Raw genomic sequence first — 18064 nt, 5'->3', positions numbered from 1 at the left:
TGCAAGCAGAGTCTTTGACACCATCTTCCAGTACATGAAACTGAGGGACATCTCGCCTTATATTTTCTATATTTTTCAAGAATATCGATGTTTTTTCAGGTTTGGTAGTTCAAAAACATTGCCAAATATTATTGCTAGCCACCTCGTGTTTTTTTATTTGAAAAAAAATTAATTGAAATTTATGAAAAATTCATGAGTAATTGGAAAAATTCAAGAGGAAATCACGGTATTTTTCCCGGTTAGTGAAATCATGAGGAATAATCATGAGTTCTGCATCCCTAGCAAATGTATTAAAAAAAAGCTAACTTTGCTGCAAGAAGAGTCTTTGACACCATCTTCCAGTACATGGAAACTGAGGGACTTCTCGCCTTATATTTTCGATATTTTCCAAGAATATCAAGGTTTTTTCAGGTTAGGAAGTTCAAAAACATTGCTAACCACCTTGTGTTTTTTCTGTTACTGTACACTTATTTACTAAATTAATTGACATTTATGAAAAATTCATGAGGAATTTACGGTATTTTTCCCGGTTAGTGAAATCATGAGGAATTCAATGTTCTCTCGGTTTTCCCGGTAGGTGGCCAACCCTGACAGTGTAGCTGATTTAGTTTGACTATGAACACAATAGAAGATTCTTTTAAAATATTGTTCTATTGGTCGGTCTATTATAGGTTAGGCTACTGGTAACGAAATTTAAATATTCAACTTCTTCAATTATATTAATATGATTTTATATTGTAATTAATATGAAGTAAATATTGTAATTAATATTAAAACATTGATAAAGTTGATGATCAATCATCAATACAGCTGAATAGGAGGGACCACCCCTCTTGGGTTTTCTCAGATTTCCTATATCCGGGATTTGTTTCAATACTTTAAGGCCTACTGACTAACAGCTAATATTGCAAACTATCAGTATTTTTCAACTTCTCATTATCATTGTTTGTCTTCGATAATCGTTATATGTGACATATCTGAAATTAATATCATCATCGCTGCTTTCGTTCGATAATTACATTACATTAGTGTCATTTGCATTGTAAATAAATAAATAAATCTCCTGTCTCTGATCGCGATCCGCTAACTTGCTGTGGTGCATTTGTATTGCTGCAATAAAAATAAAGTACCTACATTCCACTAACACGGAACGTTTGATAAATGTACATTTATCATTTTTAGATTTTCAAATGAACCTTATTCAGTAAAACTCACTAGATGTAGGACGAGGCAGATTTCCAATATCCGGGATTTGTTTCAATACTTGAGCATCTCCTGTCTCTGATCGCGATCCGCTACCTTAGTAGGAAATTCATCCCAGCCAGGTGTTTTAGATAAATTTATTTTTTTAACTAATTCAATTATATCTTTTTCTGTAACTGGTTCTAAAGGTATGAGCAAGTTATTTGATTTTGGATATTTTCTACAATAGTTTAGAGCTTTGTGTATGTCCGGAATAAGATTTAGTGTGCTACAAACGTTGATAAAATGTTCATTGAAATAATTCAAAATATCATCTATATTTTTATTGGGAAATACCTTTGTTAGCTCACTATCATCTTGTTTGATATTTGTTTTCTCCCGAACAATCTTCCAGGCCATTTTAGTTTTGTTAGATGCATTCTTTATTCTTTATTCTGGCCCTCGCACATGATATACGAATCCCTGGTGTGACCCATCCTTTAATTTCTTGTGCGCTACTTTTTTTTGTTGTACATCTTTTAGGAAAAGATTCCTCAAAGTGTGATAGTACTATTCGAATGAACACCTTGTATAGAGTATTACAATTAGAGGTTATATTGAGCATATTATATAGGTCTGTCCAGTCTTCTTGGTCCAAGAAAAGCTTGAATTTGGAGATGTTCTGTTTAGAAAATATTCTTATAAGTTTTGTTATTTTTTTTAATTTTTTGAGTTTAATTGAAATTATGTAAAAGACGTCAATGTATTATAAGGAAACTGAACTAACTGTGCTGTGTGATCGGACAAACAAGTTTCAATTATTGAATTTTTACACTTTAGTTTGTTTATTGCTGAGTCTGATGCTATATTATCTATGCATGTCAGAGTGTCCTTTGCAATCCTAGTTGCTTGTGTAAAATGTAGGGTTAAATTATAAGAGGTTAGCACTTCACTTAGCCTTGAACAGGGAAGTGAGTTTTTCAGTGTATCTATATTAAAATCTCCACTTATTATTAGTTTGTGTCTTGGAAATTTTCTGGAGCATAACTCTAACAGCCCACTAAGGCGATAAAAAATTGATTTAACGAGAGTTTGGAATTTATAGGTGGTCTATAAATATTTATGACAACAATGTTCAAAATCCCTGTTATTTTAATACCGCAGCATTCAAAATATTGCTATAGATTGAACTTTGTACAATCTTTGATTGGTTCACAATCTATATCCTGCCTAACTAGTTTTTTAACTCACTGAGTTCCAATCTCTTTTCGTCACTATTCACTTTTTCGCGTCCAATTTGGGTCACTAAGCGTTCATTCATTTTGAAATTCAAAAATGGCGCTTAGATCGTTGCTAGGATACCGGTGTAAACAAACGATAATGTCAACAGGTGATAGTCAAACGCTCTAGCGCCGGTAGGAGGCTAAACTTTAATTTTTATCTTATCGCACCAAGTTTATTGTTGAATCTTCGTTGACATATGATCACAACACGCTCAGAGGTAGACGTTGTTCATCAAACATGCACAAGATTGTAACAAAATTCACGTCACTTTACCGTTAATGCAATGTTCATCCGGCACAAAGAGTGAGGTTAAAATCTAGACAAGTTAACAAATCGTTCACGAAAAGAAAATCATACGGCCACCGAAACTGTTTCAGTTTTCCCTGGGAAAACCCTATTTCATAGTTTTCGTAAAACAGTACTTAATAACTTCGAACGTAAGTAAAAAGAGTTTCTCCAACAGTAGGTTCAGTCAGATTGTAAATACATTCTTGATTGAATTCTGGAATGTTCTGAGAGAAGTCATTGTCTTTTTCTACATACCAAATTGTTGACCTTTCAGGCTGTGTTACTGGAACTTCGACTTCTGGTTCATTTGGCACAGGTTCAATGTCATTTGTATCCGGTTCAGTAGCTGGATCATCACTTATCTCTTCAATAATCACATTGTCAAATGGTAAACCAATATCATCTTGGACAATTCGCGGAGTTTCAAAGTTTTCACCATCATTTTCAATGTCATCTTCGGAATCACTTATGTCCAAGTCTGAAGCATTAGGGTCATTCATAAGAATTTCCAATAACTGGTCATCAGTTAAACTAATTTCATCAGGCGGAGGCATTTTATCAATTTATTTATCTCACAAAACTGTACAAAACACACAATAACTGCTTACAATCTCATCTTTATTCAGTTCAAGCCTACACTATTATCAACTACTCACTAATATTGTTACTGTACTGTTGTATATCAGTGGATTATTCAAACAAAAATAAGAAAATAATCAATAGTTCAGATGATTTACACTTCTTATTGAAAAAATAAGATAAAACAAATCTGTGAATATCCTAACTGTTTGTTGCAAAACATAAACTGTAGGGCGAACATAACCTCTAATTCAATCACATGGTATTGGTAGTGGTTCCATTTGTGAGCAATGGCCACAAATGTGTACGTTTGGAAATTCGGTATTAGATTATGATGAAATGTTATAATTTGCACGAATCATATATCAAAGCACTCAGAAAAATACACAAATACTGGAAAAAAATTCAAAATCCGAATTATTATGAAAATAATGTGGAATGATTGTAAGAAAGTCAGTGATTTTTTGAGTTGAATGGGCTCATTCAATCAAGGAATAACATGAATGACCAGCTGATTTTCTGGCTAGTTTCGATTTTATCCGGTAGATGACGTTTGAATGCTCTTATTGAATCGAGTTGGGAGTTGGAGTGACTCGAATTCATTCAGATTGTATGCTTCAAAGTTAATGGCCACGCATGTGCCAATGTCCCTGAAGAGGGACATAAAAATATAGGTGAAGCCTAATAATTGAGAATCTAAAATCAAACTTTGCATAGATGGGGCGGAGCTCCTGAAATTTTTACAGGAATGGGACCTGTGGCAGTTGATAGAGCTTATTGATGACTATTTTAGGTATAACTTTAATCAAAATCGTTGGAGCTGTTTTTGAGAAAATTGCGAAAACCCCTGTTTTTGACAACATTTTTGTCATTTAAGCCGCCATCTTGGATAGCATTCAATCGAAATTGTTCGTGTCAGATCCTTATAGTGTAAGGACCTTACGTTCCAAATTTAAAGTCATTCCGTCAACTGGGAGATGAGATATCGTGTACACAGATGCACATACACTCATACACACACACACACACACACACACACACACACACCACACACACACACACACACACACACACACACACACACACACATACACACTTACAGACCAATACCCAAAAACCACTTTTTCTGACTCAGGGGACCTTGGAACGTATAGAAATGTATAAATTGGTGTTAAACCTTAATTTTTTTTGGAAAGCAATACTTTCCTTACCTATGGTAATAGGGCAAGGAAAGTAAAAAGAACACATAGTCGAGATATTTCATCTGTAGAACAGCTGTTTTGACGACTTTAAAAAAATGACAACTAAAAAAATCATCGAATTTCACAATATTTACACAAAGGTAAAAGTACTTTGTGGTTCACCTTCAGATGCTCATAGCCCTCGTCCTTTAGGCAATCATAGGCCCAGAAACTTCATAAATATTACCATCCGGTATCTCAATTCCTAAAAAACTATTCAACTCATCTTCAGGAAGATTCATGAGTTTGTCTAAATCTTTATTAACCAAGATTTCGTCCATTATAACGAAAGACAATCATCCACAATTCAATAAACAATAACCCCGTCACCACGAACGCATTTGAAAACTAAGAGAAACACTATAACATAACCTAAAAGTCTCCTCACATGTGATTTCTCTAATGGCCCAATGTTGTTCTAAAACAACAGACATAAAATTATGAATATTGACAGAATCCAAAGTCAGGGCAGTGGAATGTGAATGATAGTTGGTATTAATACCTACAAATAAATCTTTGAATTCTGTGCATAAAAATACTGATAGCTTGAATTGCGGTAAGTACGCCAATAAAAGACCAAATGAGTCAACAAGATGAGATTTAATAATAATAAAATAATAATAGGCAGATGGCCACATACAAAAACAATTGTAAGTAGATTGAGTCAAAAAAAAAATCTTGGGATAATTACAACATGTGATAAAAAACGTTAGAGAAATACAAAATTTAAATGAAATTAGGTCAATGACATTAATGACCATTGAAGCCTGACAATAATCGAAAAGATATTATAAATGATACCTGAATTGCGAATATAAATTGAGTGCTATAATGAAAAAGTTATTGCTGCAAATTTCAATCTTAATGATTTACAAAAGGAATAGTAATAAATGACAATGAGCTGTAGATAGTGCTCAACAAATAGAATACAGTAATATAGGCGGCATAGGCCTTCAGTAAATTAAATGTCAAGTTAGACATCAATAGAACAATTAATAGGCGTCGGTGGCCTCAGTGAATTGAATGTCAAGATAGACATCAATAGAACAATTAATAGGCGTCAGTGGCCTTAAAATGACACTTAACCCTCTAGTGCATGATTTTTTTTTCAAAGCTAAAAATATTTCTTCATGCATTCTGAAGCCTATAAATTGATGTAAAAATATTTAAAAAAATAATAGTCATATATTTTCCTCAAAAATCCATTAAATATGTATTGTAGCCAATCGGCTACACCATGCATTACAGACAATAAAATCTTATTACTTACATCGTTTTTCCTGTATCCTCCAAATCCTAGGATTGCCTATAGATGTGTTTATATTAATATTGCTAAACACTATTCTCTTATTTTTCTTCACAATAAAACAAAATATTTTACACTTGTAGATTTTCAAATAAAGATTATTTTCTTCAAATAAGAAAATTACGATATAAGCCAATTGTTTAAAAAAATCACTATGACCGAACTAAATGAGGAAGATTGTTTGTTTTGTCACAGTTTCTAATGATTAAAATACTAAAATTTGTAAAGTTGTAAGCTTTGTGATTTGGTTGAATGGAAGATTACTAATTTTTATTATGAAAATCATAGAAGCAGTTTTTATTTTTGTTCATACAGAGTGCTATTTTACATTTGCAACACTCAAACATTGAAAACCCCTTGCATCCCGTCATTTTACACCTCTGTTTACATGATTTGTCAGTATGTACGATCCAGTGTGACAACTGATCTGAAGCAACATCCTTAGGGGGTGCTGACTTGGATTGGGTTTTAGTTTTTTTTGGTGCAGGTGATGGTGTTGCACTTGGCCGCCCCCTCTTCAAAGGTTCATGCTTTCCTATTCTACAAAGCGTTTCACCCAATTCAAGCCTGAACTGAGGAAGGTTTAGATTTTTTATTTTGTTGTCTTTGCTTTGCTTTGTCTTCATAGCTCGTGTATACAGGAGGTAGGCATTTATCACGGCAATATCAACAAGGTGATAGAACAACCTGAAGTACCATTTTCGTGATCTCATAGTAATTTTGTAGCGTGCTAATAAGCTGTCCATAAGATCAACACCCCCCATGTTCTTGTTATATTGAAATACAACATTAGGACATGGCACTTCAACACTTGTCTTTGTTGATCGGCAGTATCTTTTTATTGTGGTGATTGGCTCACTACCTGCACTAGTTGATAATAGCCGTACACATTTATTGTCCACCCACATTAGAGATGAAATATCACAGTTGTCTACACATGAAACGTATTCATAAATTGTTCCTCGAGCAACAGATTTTATCTCTTTCTTCGTTTTCAAATTTGGCAGTTTACTATTTGGCACACGGTCTGCACGCACAGTTCCAGTACATAAAATGCCTTTTGATTTTAAAAAAGTTAACAAGCCAATAGATGTGTAGAAATTATCAAAATAAAGTTTGTGGTTCACATTTTCTGTCACAATTCGCGTCAATCTAACTACCGTATTCCCAGTTGCACCTAAGTCTATTTCATTGTCTAACTGAATTGCAGAGGTACTTTCACCAGTGTATACTTCGAAATTATAGGCATAACCTGACACACCACACAAAACAAAGAATTTGAAGCCATATGGATGCGGTTTGTTAGGCATGTACTGAAGTAAATGGTGATGAAGTTTTGAAGAGCACATTTGTTCATCAACTGAAAGTTTTTCTTCAAGAGGAACTGAGGCAAACTTTTGAAGAAGTGTGTCAACTACTGGTCTGATTTTGAATAATTGGTCATGGCCAGGTTGATTTCTTGGAATAAGACTGGCATTGTTATTGAAGTGTAACATTTGCCTAATTTTTTCGAAATGATTCAGAGACATGGCTTCCTGAATAAGTTTGAGGCCAAATGTTGGATTCCAATACATCCGAATATTTTTGGCAGTCATTACTGTTGAGATGATCAAGATTCCCAAGTATCGGTAAATTTCATCTTTAGAAATATTGAAAGGTTTGTCTGGATTTTTTTCTACACTGTAATGAAGGGTTTCTGTTGCTATTTTGTTCAATAGATCATCATTAAAAAAATACAAAAAATACTGTAGTGGTGTGTCTAATTGTAGGATTTCAGGAGGTAAATCAGTATTTCCTGTAAATTTCAGTTCATCATCACTGAGTTTCAAATTTTTTTTCTTCCATATAATATTTTTGTATTTTTGTGCTTGTGTTTGTCTTTTTGCGAATTTTTGTTGAGGGTTACTACTATCGGTGTTTGTATCTGAAGTGCTTGCTGTTGTAACGATTTTGAATGTATCACTGATGATTAATTCAGTACTCTCATTGATATCCATTTTGCAAGCTATAGGCTTTACTGTAAGTTTGGGAGTTGACTCTAGTTTGAGTAACAATTCTAATGGAAAGTTTTATAACTTTTGAGCTGACTTTTGCTGGTGTTGACCTGAGTGGCAATGGGATTGCTGGCAATGACTGCTTCAGTGGCCGATATCGACTAAGCATCCTCAGGTTTGTTGATTCGGTTTCACTCTCAACATAATAGAACATGTTAAAACAATGGTATTTTCAATTTAAAGGGTTCTTCTGCTGTAAGCTAAAGTTTACCATAGGCATCACTCTATGGCTTGGTGCACATTTGTGACACTAGCAAGTCCCGTTTTATAAGTGTGGACTCTCGGCTCTGGAGTGACTGATGTCATCAATTCTAATTCTGACTATGGATGATGATTCAGCATTATTCTCAATTGAAATTGGTTTAGGATTCCCTTTTACCCGTACTACTTTTCCTTCACAGGATTTATACTGGAATATTTTGAAAATCTCTCCATTCCTTTTCAATTTTTCAAACAAAATGGGTTCTGTATTACTATCCCTGATTCTTTTTAAAATTGCATCAACCTTGAAAATCTTCAAAAGATTTTCTCTGTTTTTCTTTTCGATGTTCCTTTAGATTTCTTTGGTTTCATAGCATTCTTCGCAAGTTTCACAGATTTCTCAGCTTGTATATTTTGTGTGTTGTTTTTATTTGTGGTAGCGTTGATTTGTTGATTGTTGACTGTCGGATTTGATGATTTTGAAAAAACACCCAGCTGCTTAGCCCCCTTCTTTGCTTGGAGCATGAACATTGGTTACTCCTGTCTCATCACAGTTCCAAATTCTTTGTGGAAGTAGGTTTGGTAACTTTTTTAAAGCATTCGTGAGATTTTCAAAAAAATTAACAAAATTTGCTCTGTTGAAAGCAGTGGCATGCGCCAAACTGGTAGCTTCAGGCTTTCTCAAGGATATACGATCTTTGTACTTTGACCGAAAGAGTCTCAGCCATGCTGCTATCATCCTCAATCAAGATTCATAGTAGCTCTTATTATTTTTCTTGGCAAACTCATAAGCTAAAATTCTAATTTCTTTCAGGGTAAGTCCATTATGAAGATGTGCTGCTGTCTCAATATATTCGACTAGTTGATGTTCTTCAGCTCCATTGAAAACTCTCTTTTGGTCCCGATTATGGTTGTAATGGAAATTCCACTCACCTAAATTTTTGAACTTTTTTACTTGTCTTATTAGAGTAGTTTTGGATAGGTTGTAGTCCTTTGCAGCTCTGTAGAGTTCATCTTTAGCGATTCATTCCACTGCTGCTGCTAAATCAACTTGATTGATGGGTTCGCCTTTCTTCCCATCTTTATTCCTTGGCATGATTGCTGTAGACTTACCTGAAATTAAAAATACCTTATTAGAAGTTTGAAACATCAATTAGGCTATAGAATTCGAATAAGTAGATAAAGATGGTTCAGTTGACTTTAGTATAAAGTTTCTCAACATGTTGAATATAAATCACAAGACTAAAACAAATATTTATTGCAAGACTCAGTTGCCCGAGTAACAGAAAAATCTCTATCAATGCCTACTTAACCCTCTGCTACACGCATCAGTAGCAATCACACTAGTACACGCAAGCGGCACTCAGTACCACATATTCAAATTTCGCCCAAAATTGATTTGTAGCATTTTCAAAATGTAAAAACTCATTTGGCAAGGATTTAAAAAGTAACTCATTTCAATATTAATTCAAATTTATTCATGGAAAATAACTCATCATCAATATTCAAATTCATTCATGGAAACACAGTAAAAGTAGTAGATTTGAAAAATAACTCATCAATAATTATAAAAATTCATTCAGTAGTTTAAAATGTTATAGTTTTGACCAGTTCACTCATAATCTGAATTATTGACTCTGCAGCAGTCACAGCTTACCACTGCTTGTGAATGTGTCTTACAAACAAAGTTTTGACACTGTGAGCAACGAACAGTTGTCTTGTTGTTGCGATGTTTCTTACATTCATGGCATGGCCCACATCTGCGCTGATCTGGATTAGCTCTTACCTGGTTTGGTGGAACTTCTTTATATCTCTCAAGATAGCATTTGATGTCAAGAGGCAGATTTTTTATCGTTGCTCTCTCCTTGAAATGACTTTCAAGAAGGTTGAAAGCTAATTCCTCCAAGAAATCCATTCTGTATTTTTCCCCAGCTGGATTGTTGAGGTTGTTTGCAATATAAATTACATGAGCATTCACTCCATTCATGTCTAAAAATCTATAAAAGATTGCCATTGGCCATCTGCGCGTTTTCTTTTTTGTGGAATAGTTTGCACACTTCTGATCGACGGTATCCACTCCACCTTTTGTTGAGTTATAGTCGATGATAATGGATGGTTTTCCGGTGACATCATCTATTTCTTTCTCATCATGCATTGTGGACAGCAGTATCACACTCTTGTTTTTCTTGGGCACATGGGAAACAAGTGTGCAATTATCTTGGAAGTCACCTTTAGGTCTATTAACAAATAAGGAGAGTTTTTGAACTTTTGAGCTGACTTTTGCTGGTGTTGACCTGAGTGGCAATGAGAATGCTGGCAATGACTGCTGCAGTGGCTGATATCGACTAAGCATCCTGAGGTTGTTGACTTAGTTTCACTCTGAACATAACAGAAAATGTTGAAACAGTGTTTTTTCAATTTAAAGGGTTCTTCTGCTGTAAGCTAAAGTTTACCATAGGCATCACTCTATGGCTTGGTGCACATTTGTGACACTAGCAAGTCCCGTTTTACAAGAATGTGGACTCTCGGCTCTGGAGTGACTTTCACGTTTTTAGTTTTAGTGACTTCTAGTTTTTAGGATTCTGTTGCTTCAGCTAATCTCACTTCAGTGCACACCTGTGTATATTAACAGAGAGTCATTTTTTAAGCAACATGAATTTGTGTTCGTATTTTTCTTGGCTTGTGCATCTCGACCATTAATCAAGATAGGAAAGTTCTGATATCAAATTTTAAATGTTTTTTGTAAGGTATCAGATGTTTACAATTGTACTGTTGGATGCAAGAAGGGCCCGAGTCCAAAAATTCGATTTTGAGAAAAATGCCCTGAAACATTTCGAACAGAATATTTTTTTATTCTCAGTCAAGATGTATCACTTAAGTAACCATTGCATTAGAATTTAATTTTTCTTCTATTCATTATTTCTTTTGTATTGAGAATTCTATTTGTATAATAATGAGGAATTATCATTTCAAAAAAGATCTTTTCAGACCCTTCTTGCATAAAATGAAATGAGAACACAAAAAAATGTGTTTTATAATAATTTCTATTGATTATAAGATGGTAAATTGATTAGATGGTCAACTGAAATGAAAATACATATATTTGAAAAGTCATGGAATAATTTAAAATCTTAATCTTGTTCATGTGCTATTATTATTTCTTCATCACTTGGAATGTCCAAATCATCATCATCATTGTCATACAATAACTGTTCTGATTACTATAAAATTCAATAAATATTGATTGAACAGTAACTCATTAAATAGAAAATTAACTTTTAAAAGGAAACTTCTCCTAACTTTTGCAGAAACTATTCAACTCAACTTGTAAACAAACGCATCAGGCCAACAAGCTATAGGTTGACCAACAGTGCTTCACAGTGCTTCACAAAAATTTTCATAACTCAGTCAGTTTTAAAGATACAGAAACGAGATTTAGCAGCTGGAATTGGTTTAAGCGTTTTACGCAAAAAGGGCTTGAGTGACTTGAAGCCCTTCTTGCATCCAACAGTACAATTGAGGAGTTCAATGGAAGAGGGGCCCATCTGCAAAAACCATGATTTGAGAAAAACGCTGTCAAAGATTTCAGAGTGATTTATAGTAAACTATTACCTTGTGTATAAGTTAGAAATCTAGTAAAATAAAACTTCAAAGTTTGATTTGTCTAGTAATGGTGCTACGATAACTGAGAATCACTTTCTACATTGTTAAATATTGGATAAAACATAACAAACAGAGGCCCTTCTTCCATCAAAGTGATTTTTCTAGGAAAATTCCAAATGAAGTAGTTCAACTATGATTTTTCATTCTTATTTATTGATATGGAAAATCTTATTGAATATTTTAATAGAAAAAAGTATTTTTAGAAAAAAGCAAACATTTTAATCTATGTTAACTAACCCACTATTCATTATCAGAGCTATTAGCATCACTTTCTTCACCATCTGAGGCATTTTGAACCTTTGATGTGAAATTTTCATGAAAAAAAGATATTTTATCTTCAGGTAGGAAAGGCAATTAACTTTTCAAATCAGCAACTTTTGGTTTTGAGAGTGTTCCTGGCTGAGTTTTTCAAACAAAATAGCACTATCAAAATGGGTTTTCAGGTACTGAAATGGAGTGGGTCCACCAATATCAGAATAACTTATATGTAAGTTACCAAGAACAGTCCCAAAGTTTGAGTAACCATTTTTCACGTATTTTTGAATGGTTCTTTGTTTTCGGTTTTTTGAAGAATGTTTTTCAAGACCAGCTGCAATGTTCTTGAATAGTGAAGCTGCGTGCTTCACTTTGAAGTGCTCTGGATTTGAACGACAAGATTCCAATATTGTAATGTACTCTTCAGGACCGTAGATGTTCGCCTTCTTCTTGAGTGTTTTACCATACATACCGAAATTGCGATCACATTGACCGTAGCTGTGTCCTCGCACTGGAAATAGCTGTGTGATGTTCAATGTTTTAGTTACGGCCAACCAACTGCAGAATGAAGCCATAGTAATATTTTTATTCTGACCACCTGCCGCATCACTTGAGAAATAATTTCTTTCACATTAGGGTAGCTTACTAATTTTTCATCTAAAAAGTCCAGTAACATTGAGCACACGACGTTCGCACCCTTCTTTGATTCGTGCTCATAATAGTAGAATGTACTACTTTGTCATTGTGGAGGTAGACATTGAATAGGCCTACATACATCCAAAGTGAGCGTTTGTAGAAATTAGTGATACAGTTCAGTTTTGGGAGAGGGAGTTTCTGTACAAATTCAAACTCTACAACCAAAATATCTTGATTACCACCTCCATCACTTTGTGGTATATAGTCTCTCTTCATGGATTTATAACTTTGGAACTTTTTCAAGTGGAGTTCGAAATGAGTTTTTATTTCATTGTTGGGGTCATGTTTTAAAATAGAATTTGATTTTGAGCAGAAGTCAGAAACATCACTACGTGATAGCCTGAATGAATAGCTAGACACCAGGCGCTAGTAAACGCTTTTGCCGCGAACTGAGGGACATTCAAAAGATTATGACAATTCAGATAGAACTGATAAAAATAGATCATTCACTGATGAAAATAAATAATTCACTGATGAAAAGGCTGAATCGAACTTCTTGCCTTCTGCCTTTTTTTGTTTGGCCAAGATAGTATGTTGTCATAAAATGGTCTGAATTCATCCGAAATATGCTGAAGAGTTTTCAAGTCGTTCAATTTCTCTTCATTGATTGGCCGCTTATTATCATATGCCTCTGTTGTGGGCATTGGCATTAGCTGAGTGTTTAATAAATTGAAATGTCTTTCATTGATTCCATTAATGAACTTAGATACATGAACCCTCTTTTGGAACTCCCACAAACAAACTCGTGATATTTTGTGAGAGTAAAATACTCCCGTTTTCCTTTTTTGGCTCCCTGGCTTTCCACGGAAGCTGTGTATATTTTATAATACGAGGGCCACCAACAAGCAACGTCTTTTACATCCTTGGCTCCTACACACTTTACTTTGAATATGTTGTGTTGGGAAGATGATAGGATCAATTCTTCAATCTCTTTTACAGTATAGAACCTATCATATTTTCGAAGAGCTTGTTTAACTAGACTAAATGATCGATCACATGGTTGGTAGGAATGACCCCTAACTGGAAGCCTGTACACGACTTTTTTAAACCTCCCAGAATCAGTAAGAGCCATTATTAGTCTAATGATTGAATGGTTCTTATTTTGACCTGTACAGTTATCACTGTACAGGTACAATTGAGGCGGTAGGTGCAATAAGGGCTGTAACTCAAAACTATCGTTCTGAGATATGAAGATCCAAAGTTTTTACACATATATCTCGTAAAATTTGGTTAACATTGTTCAAATATGAATGATTCAATTCTTTTGAAAATATGTTCTCTATGCTAAATTAATAAAAACAAATTTCATTTCAAGATACTTCATTTTCAATTTAATATAATATGGAAGTATGTTTAAAGCCCTTATTGGGGAGAATACTCTCTATGACATTCTATACAATAAGGGCTTATAAATCTTTTCTCCCCAATAAGGTCTTGGGTTATTTTCATGAGTAAATTTTGTATAGGTAATAAATATTACAATACTGTTTAATATATTTAATTATTTATTTATTCCTATTCAATATAATCTTGTTAATTGGGCTGAAAACTATATGTCATTACGAAAAAAAACTTCAAAAGTGTTCATAGTTCAATGAAATCCTGAATCCAGATGCCCCAAATATTAGTTGAAATGATGCCCCAAATATGAGTGTTATCATATTTGAAAATAATATGTGAATGTCTTATGACGAAACATCCATGGCCCGCAGCGGTTCATCATTTTCTTCATCTTCTGAATCAGTGGAGAAGTTGTGTACTTGCCCATCAGCTTCTTGGCTAGTTTCTCTTCTCGCAAAAAACTCTTCATAAAACTGTTGACTCTCCTGTTTCAAATAAGAATAGAGGTCCTTGACATCTTTGATTTTTCCTATTTTAAGTGAAGCTGCTGGTGCAATAGACAAAGAAAGTTCTTCAGGGAGCTGCTTCAAATATTTGATAGGTTCATTCACTTGAGAGTATGATTTAGACACAGCAAGTGTACCACAAGGTTTGTATTTGTTAATACACTACTGCTGTGCTGAATTGCAACGCTTTTAATAGGTAATATTTTAGGTTGTAGTGAATAAAACCACAAAAGTGAGGAAAATCAGCTGTTTTCTGCAAGAAGGGCTTAAACATGGGTTTGCTAAAATAGCTATACCAACCTCGAGAGAAAAGATATTTGAATGAAATCTTCACACTTATATAGAAGAAAATGATGGAGAATCCATTTCCGAGTTCTCCCCAATAAGGGCTTATAGGTCTATAGGCCCTTATTGCACCTACCGCCTCAATTCAGCAACATCGGGAATTGAAGAGATGTAGTCCATCAAGAAAGAGCAAACTTAATTACTTCTTTCTTGAGCAATGGTACAAGTAAAATTGAGTTAAATCGGTTTTTCCTTCATGTATGGCAAATGGATATACTAAAAGTTGTAGCAGGTAAAATATTTCCTGGACGGTAAACTTATATTTTGCTTATAATCAAAGCATAGAAGAGTTGTATTGGATCTGTTCTGGCAATATAGCTTGGTCTCCCTTAATGATTTATAAAATTTATTACTTCGTCTTTTATGAATTATTAAGCAACTGAGCAACTTTTTTACCAGTGTCATTTAGCTGAGGGCTCCTTATTCTTGACAATTCTGGCTTCCTCGCCTGTTGAGTTGTCCAAAATGTGTGATCTATGAATGGGAGAATATTTTTTTCACAATTTGTTTATTCAAATAGGCATAATTAAAACATTATCTTGTTAAGAATCTATATTCCAAGTCCTATCCAAGTTCTATAGCCTACATTCATTTCCTCTTCTTGACAAACATTACCTTAAAATAGGACTTATTCATTAAAACAGTATACAAAAGAGTAGAAAACTTCAAAACAAGTATTTCCATCATATGGAACATTGTGTAGTTGTATATATATATATATAATATATATATATATATATATATATATATATATATATATAGCACATAACAGAAGACATTTTAAAGTTTGTAATATAAATTAAAACAGGAGACACAAGATATAAATAGATTGAAAACACTTGAAAACTTACATTAGAAATGAGGGAAATTTTGGAGACTGAGTCTCCTTAATCTGGAGAGTCGTCTGAAGTACTGGAGTCATCAGATAAATCCATCAAATCATCAGATGAATGCATCCCTTCAGTGATGGATTCATCAGATAAATCCTTCCCTTCAGTGATGGAGACAGACAGACTTCCTGTGACCGATGATGCATTTGAGATGACTCCTTCTTCTTCTTCTTTTTGTGAGTCATCTTCACTAGATGAAGATGACTCACAAAAAGAAGAAGAAGAAGAAGAAAAAGTCTTAAATACATCATCGGTCACAGGAAGTCTGTCTGTCTCCATCACTGAAGGGAAGGATTTATCTGATGAATCCATCACTGAAGGGATGCATTCATCTGATGATTTGATGGATTTATCTGATGACTCCAGTACTTCAGACGACTCTCCAAATAACTCACAACAAGAAGATGATGATGACGACTCAGATGAATCAGAGATGAGTGATAATGAACCAGTTGCTCGTGGTGGATGGGTGGTTACTAATGCGAACAGGGCAGTCACTGGTCATAACGGTGCGGAGCCTGCTCAGAACGGGCTGGAGTCTGTTCAAAACAGTGTGGTGACCGGTCGGAACTGGACGGTGACTGCGACAAACAGCAGTGGCAAGAGTAGTCGAAAAAGGGCAGTGACTGCTCGAAACAGGCCGGAATCAATCATCACTCAACCAAAAGTGTTGGATGAACCAGTTAGCTCACGGACCAGGGCGGCCACCGCCAAATCACAACAAGCTCTAAGCCCAGCTCAATGTCTGCACAGGAAACAAGCACAGAAGTAAACGCCTTACTGTTACTAACAGATCAAATCCATCTTCCTATTCCTTCTGTATTTTTATGTAATATTTTTCTTTTTTTTTAAATATTAATTTCTCTCTATTGATTCTCTGAAAAAATGTAATTATACAGGCCTACATTACATTATTTTATTTTATATATTATATAATTAATATATATATAAAATAATATATATATATATATATCGATACCTTCATTCTAATACCACGTATGCACAGAAAAGTAAATTTTTCAGGAGGGCCAAAAAACTGATTTTAGCAATTATTATTATAATTTCCCATGTGAAAAGCTACAATTATGGATAATAGTACATTTTTTGAACTTTTTCTCACGAATAAATCTTCAAATGATTATCCTACAAATTTTTAAATCACATACGTGGTATTAGAACTGCAAAACAGCTCTGATACATGTTATTTCCTGCATAGGCTCATACAATAACAGTGCATTCATTTATAAAATTCATAATTACAATAATTCTATAAGAGTTGACTTAGGATTTCCATTCAGAAATAAAGTTGAGACAAACAATTATTTGAATAGAAATATATCTTTTACAACTTGACTCAAGAAATCATTATCATTATTAACTTATTTTATATGAAAATTTCAGTGCTCTACTTTTTACTTTTTCTAATTCACTTCTTTTTACGTTTTTCATTCTCTGTTAGTTTATGTGGAAGATTATCGTAAAAGCTATGAAAGTCAATTGGTATCACGTTTTTCAATTCTTGAAGGTGTTTCCATTTGGAAAGTGGGATAGGAATCGGACCCTCATACAATGCTGGAGCTTCTGCATCATTCCTCACTTTGGAAGGTCTTTTCGGCAAATTTTGATAATCATCATTGAAATTCAATTTATAGAATACAATCCCATTTTGATATTTCAGGCTGACTATATCAACGACTACAGAATCACCTGTTTTTTTCCCAACGCCATGTGCTTTCTGATACATGTTATTTGATTTGGTGATCTTACGTTGTATTGAAAACCCAAGCAACAGATTCATGTGGGTTTTCTGATACGTGATATTCGAAATTGCCTGATACATGCTATTAGAAATTATTCTCAAACAATTCCAATACGTGTTATCAGAAATTGTGAATAACAGCTGAACCGTTCGTTTCTGATACTTGGGATTAGAACCATTGGAAAGAGCTCCAAAATTACCTTTATAAACCATTAAAAACCGAAATTGCTTAAAAATTCTCATACATGGTATTGGAATGAAGGTATCGATATATATATTTTAAATTGATGAATATTAAAATTATTAATGAACTTGAAATTGATAAAAAATTATAAAAATTAATAATAAAATTATTTTATTTCGCAAAATAATCATTAGTTACTTACTTGAGATGATGCCAGGCACGGAAAACATCGTCTTTCTTGATAATATACAAAGAGGCCATTTCGGTAATAATTATCAATTTGTAATCCT

At 33.9% G+C, this 18064-nt stretch overlaps 1 protein-coding gene across 1 annotated transcript; it reads left to right on the top strand.

Annotated features, from left to right (window-relative positions):
• The first annotated feature begins 15907 nt into the window (after positions 1 to 15907).
• LOC120351096 (general transcription factor IIF subunit 1-like) lies at positions 15908 to 16603 on the top strand. Its single transcript, XM_039427076.1, has one exon. It carries the CDS (start codon positions 15908 to 15910, stop codon positions 16601 to 16603), a length of 696 nt encoding a protein of 231 aa, XP_039283010.1.
• The last annotated feature ends 1461 nt before the right edge of the window (positions 16604 to 18064 follow it).

The sequence above is a fragment of the Nilaparvata lugens genome, chromosome 4 (assembly GCF_014356525.2).
Source record: "Nilaparvata lugens isolate BPH chromosome 4, ASM1435652v1, whole genome shotgun sequence".
NCBI lineage: Eukaryota > Metazoa > Arthropoda > Insecta > Hemiptera > Delphacidae > Nilaparvata > Nilaparvata lugens.
Note: the sequence above shows the minus strand (reverse complement) of the source record. Positions and strands in the feature narration are given on the sequence as shown.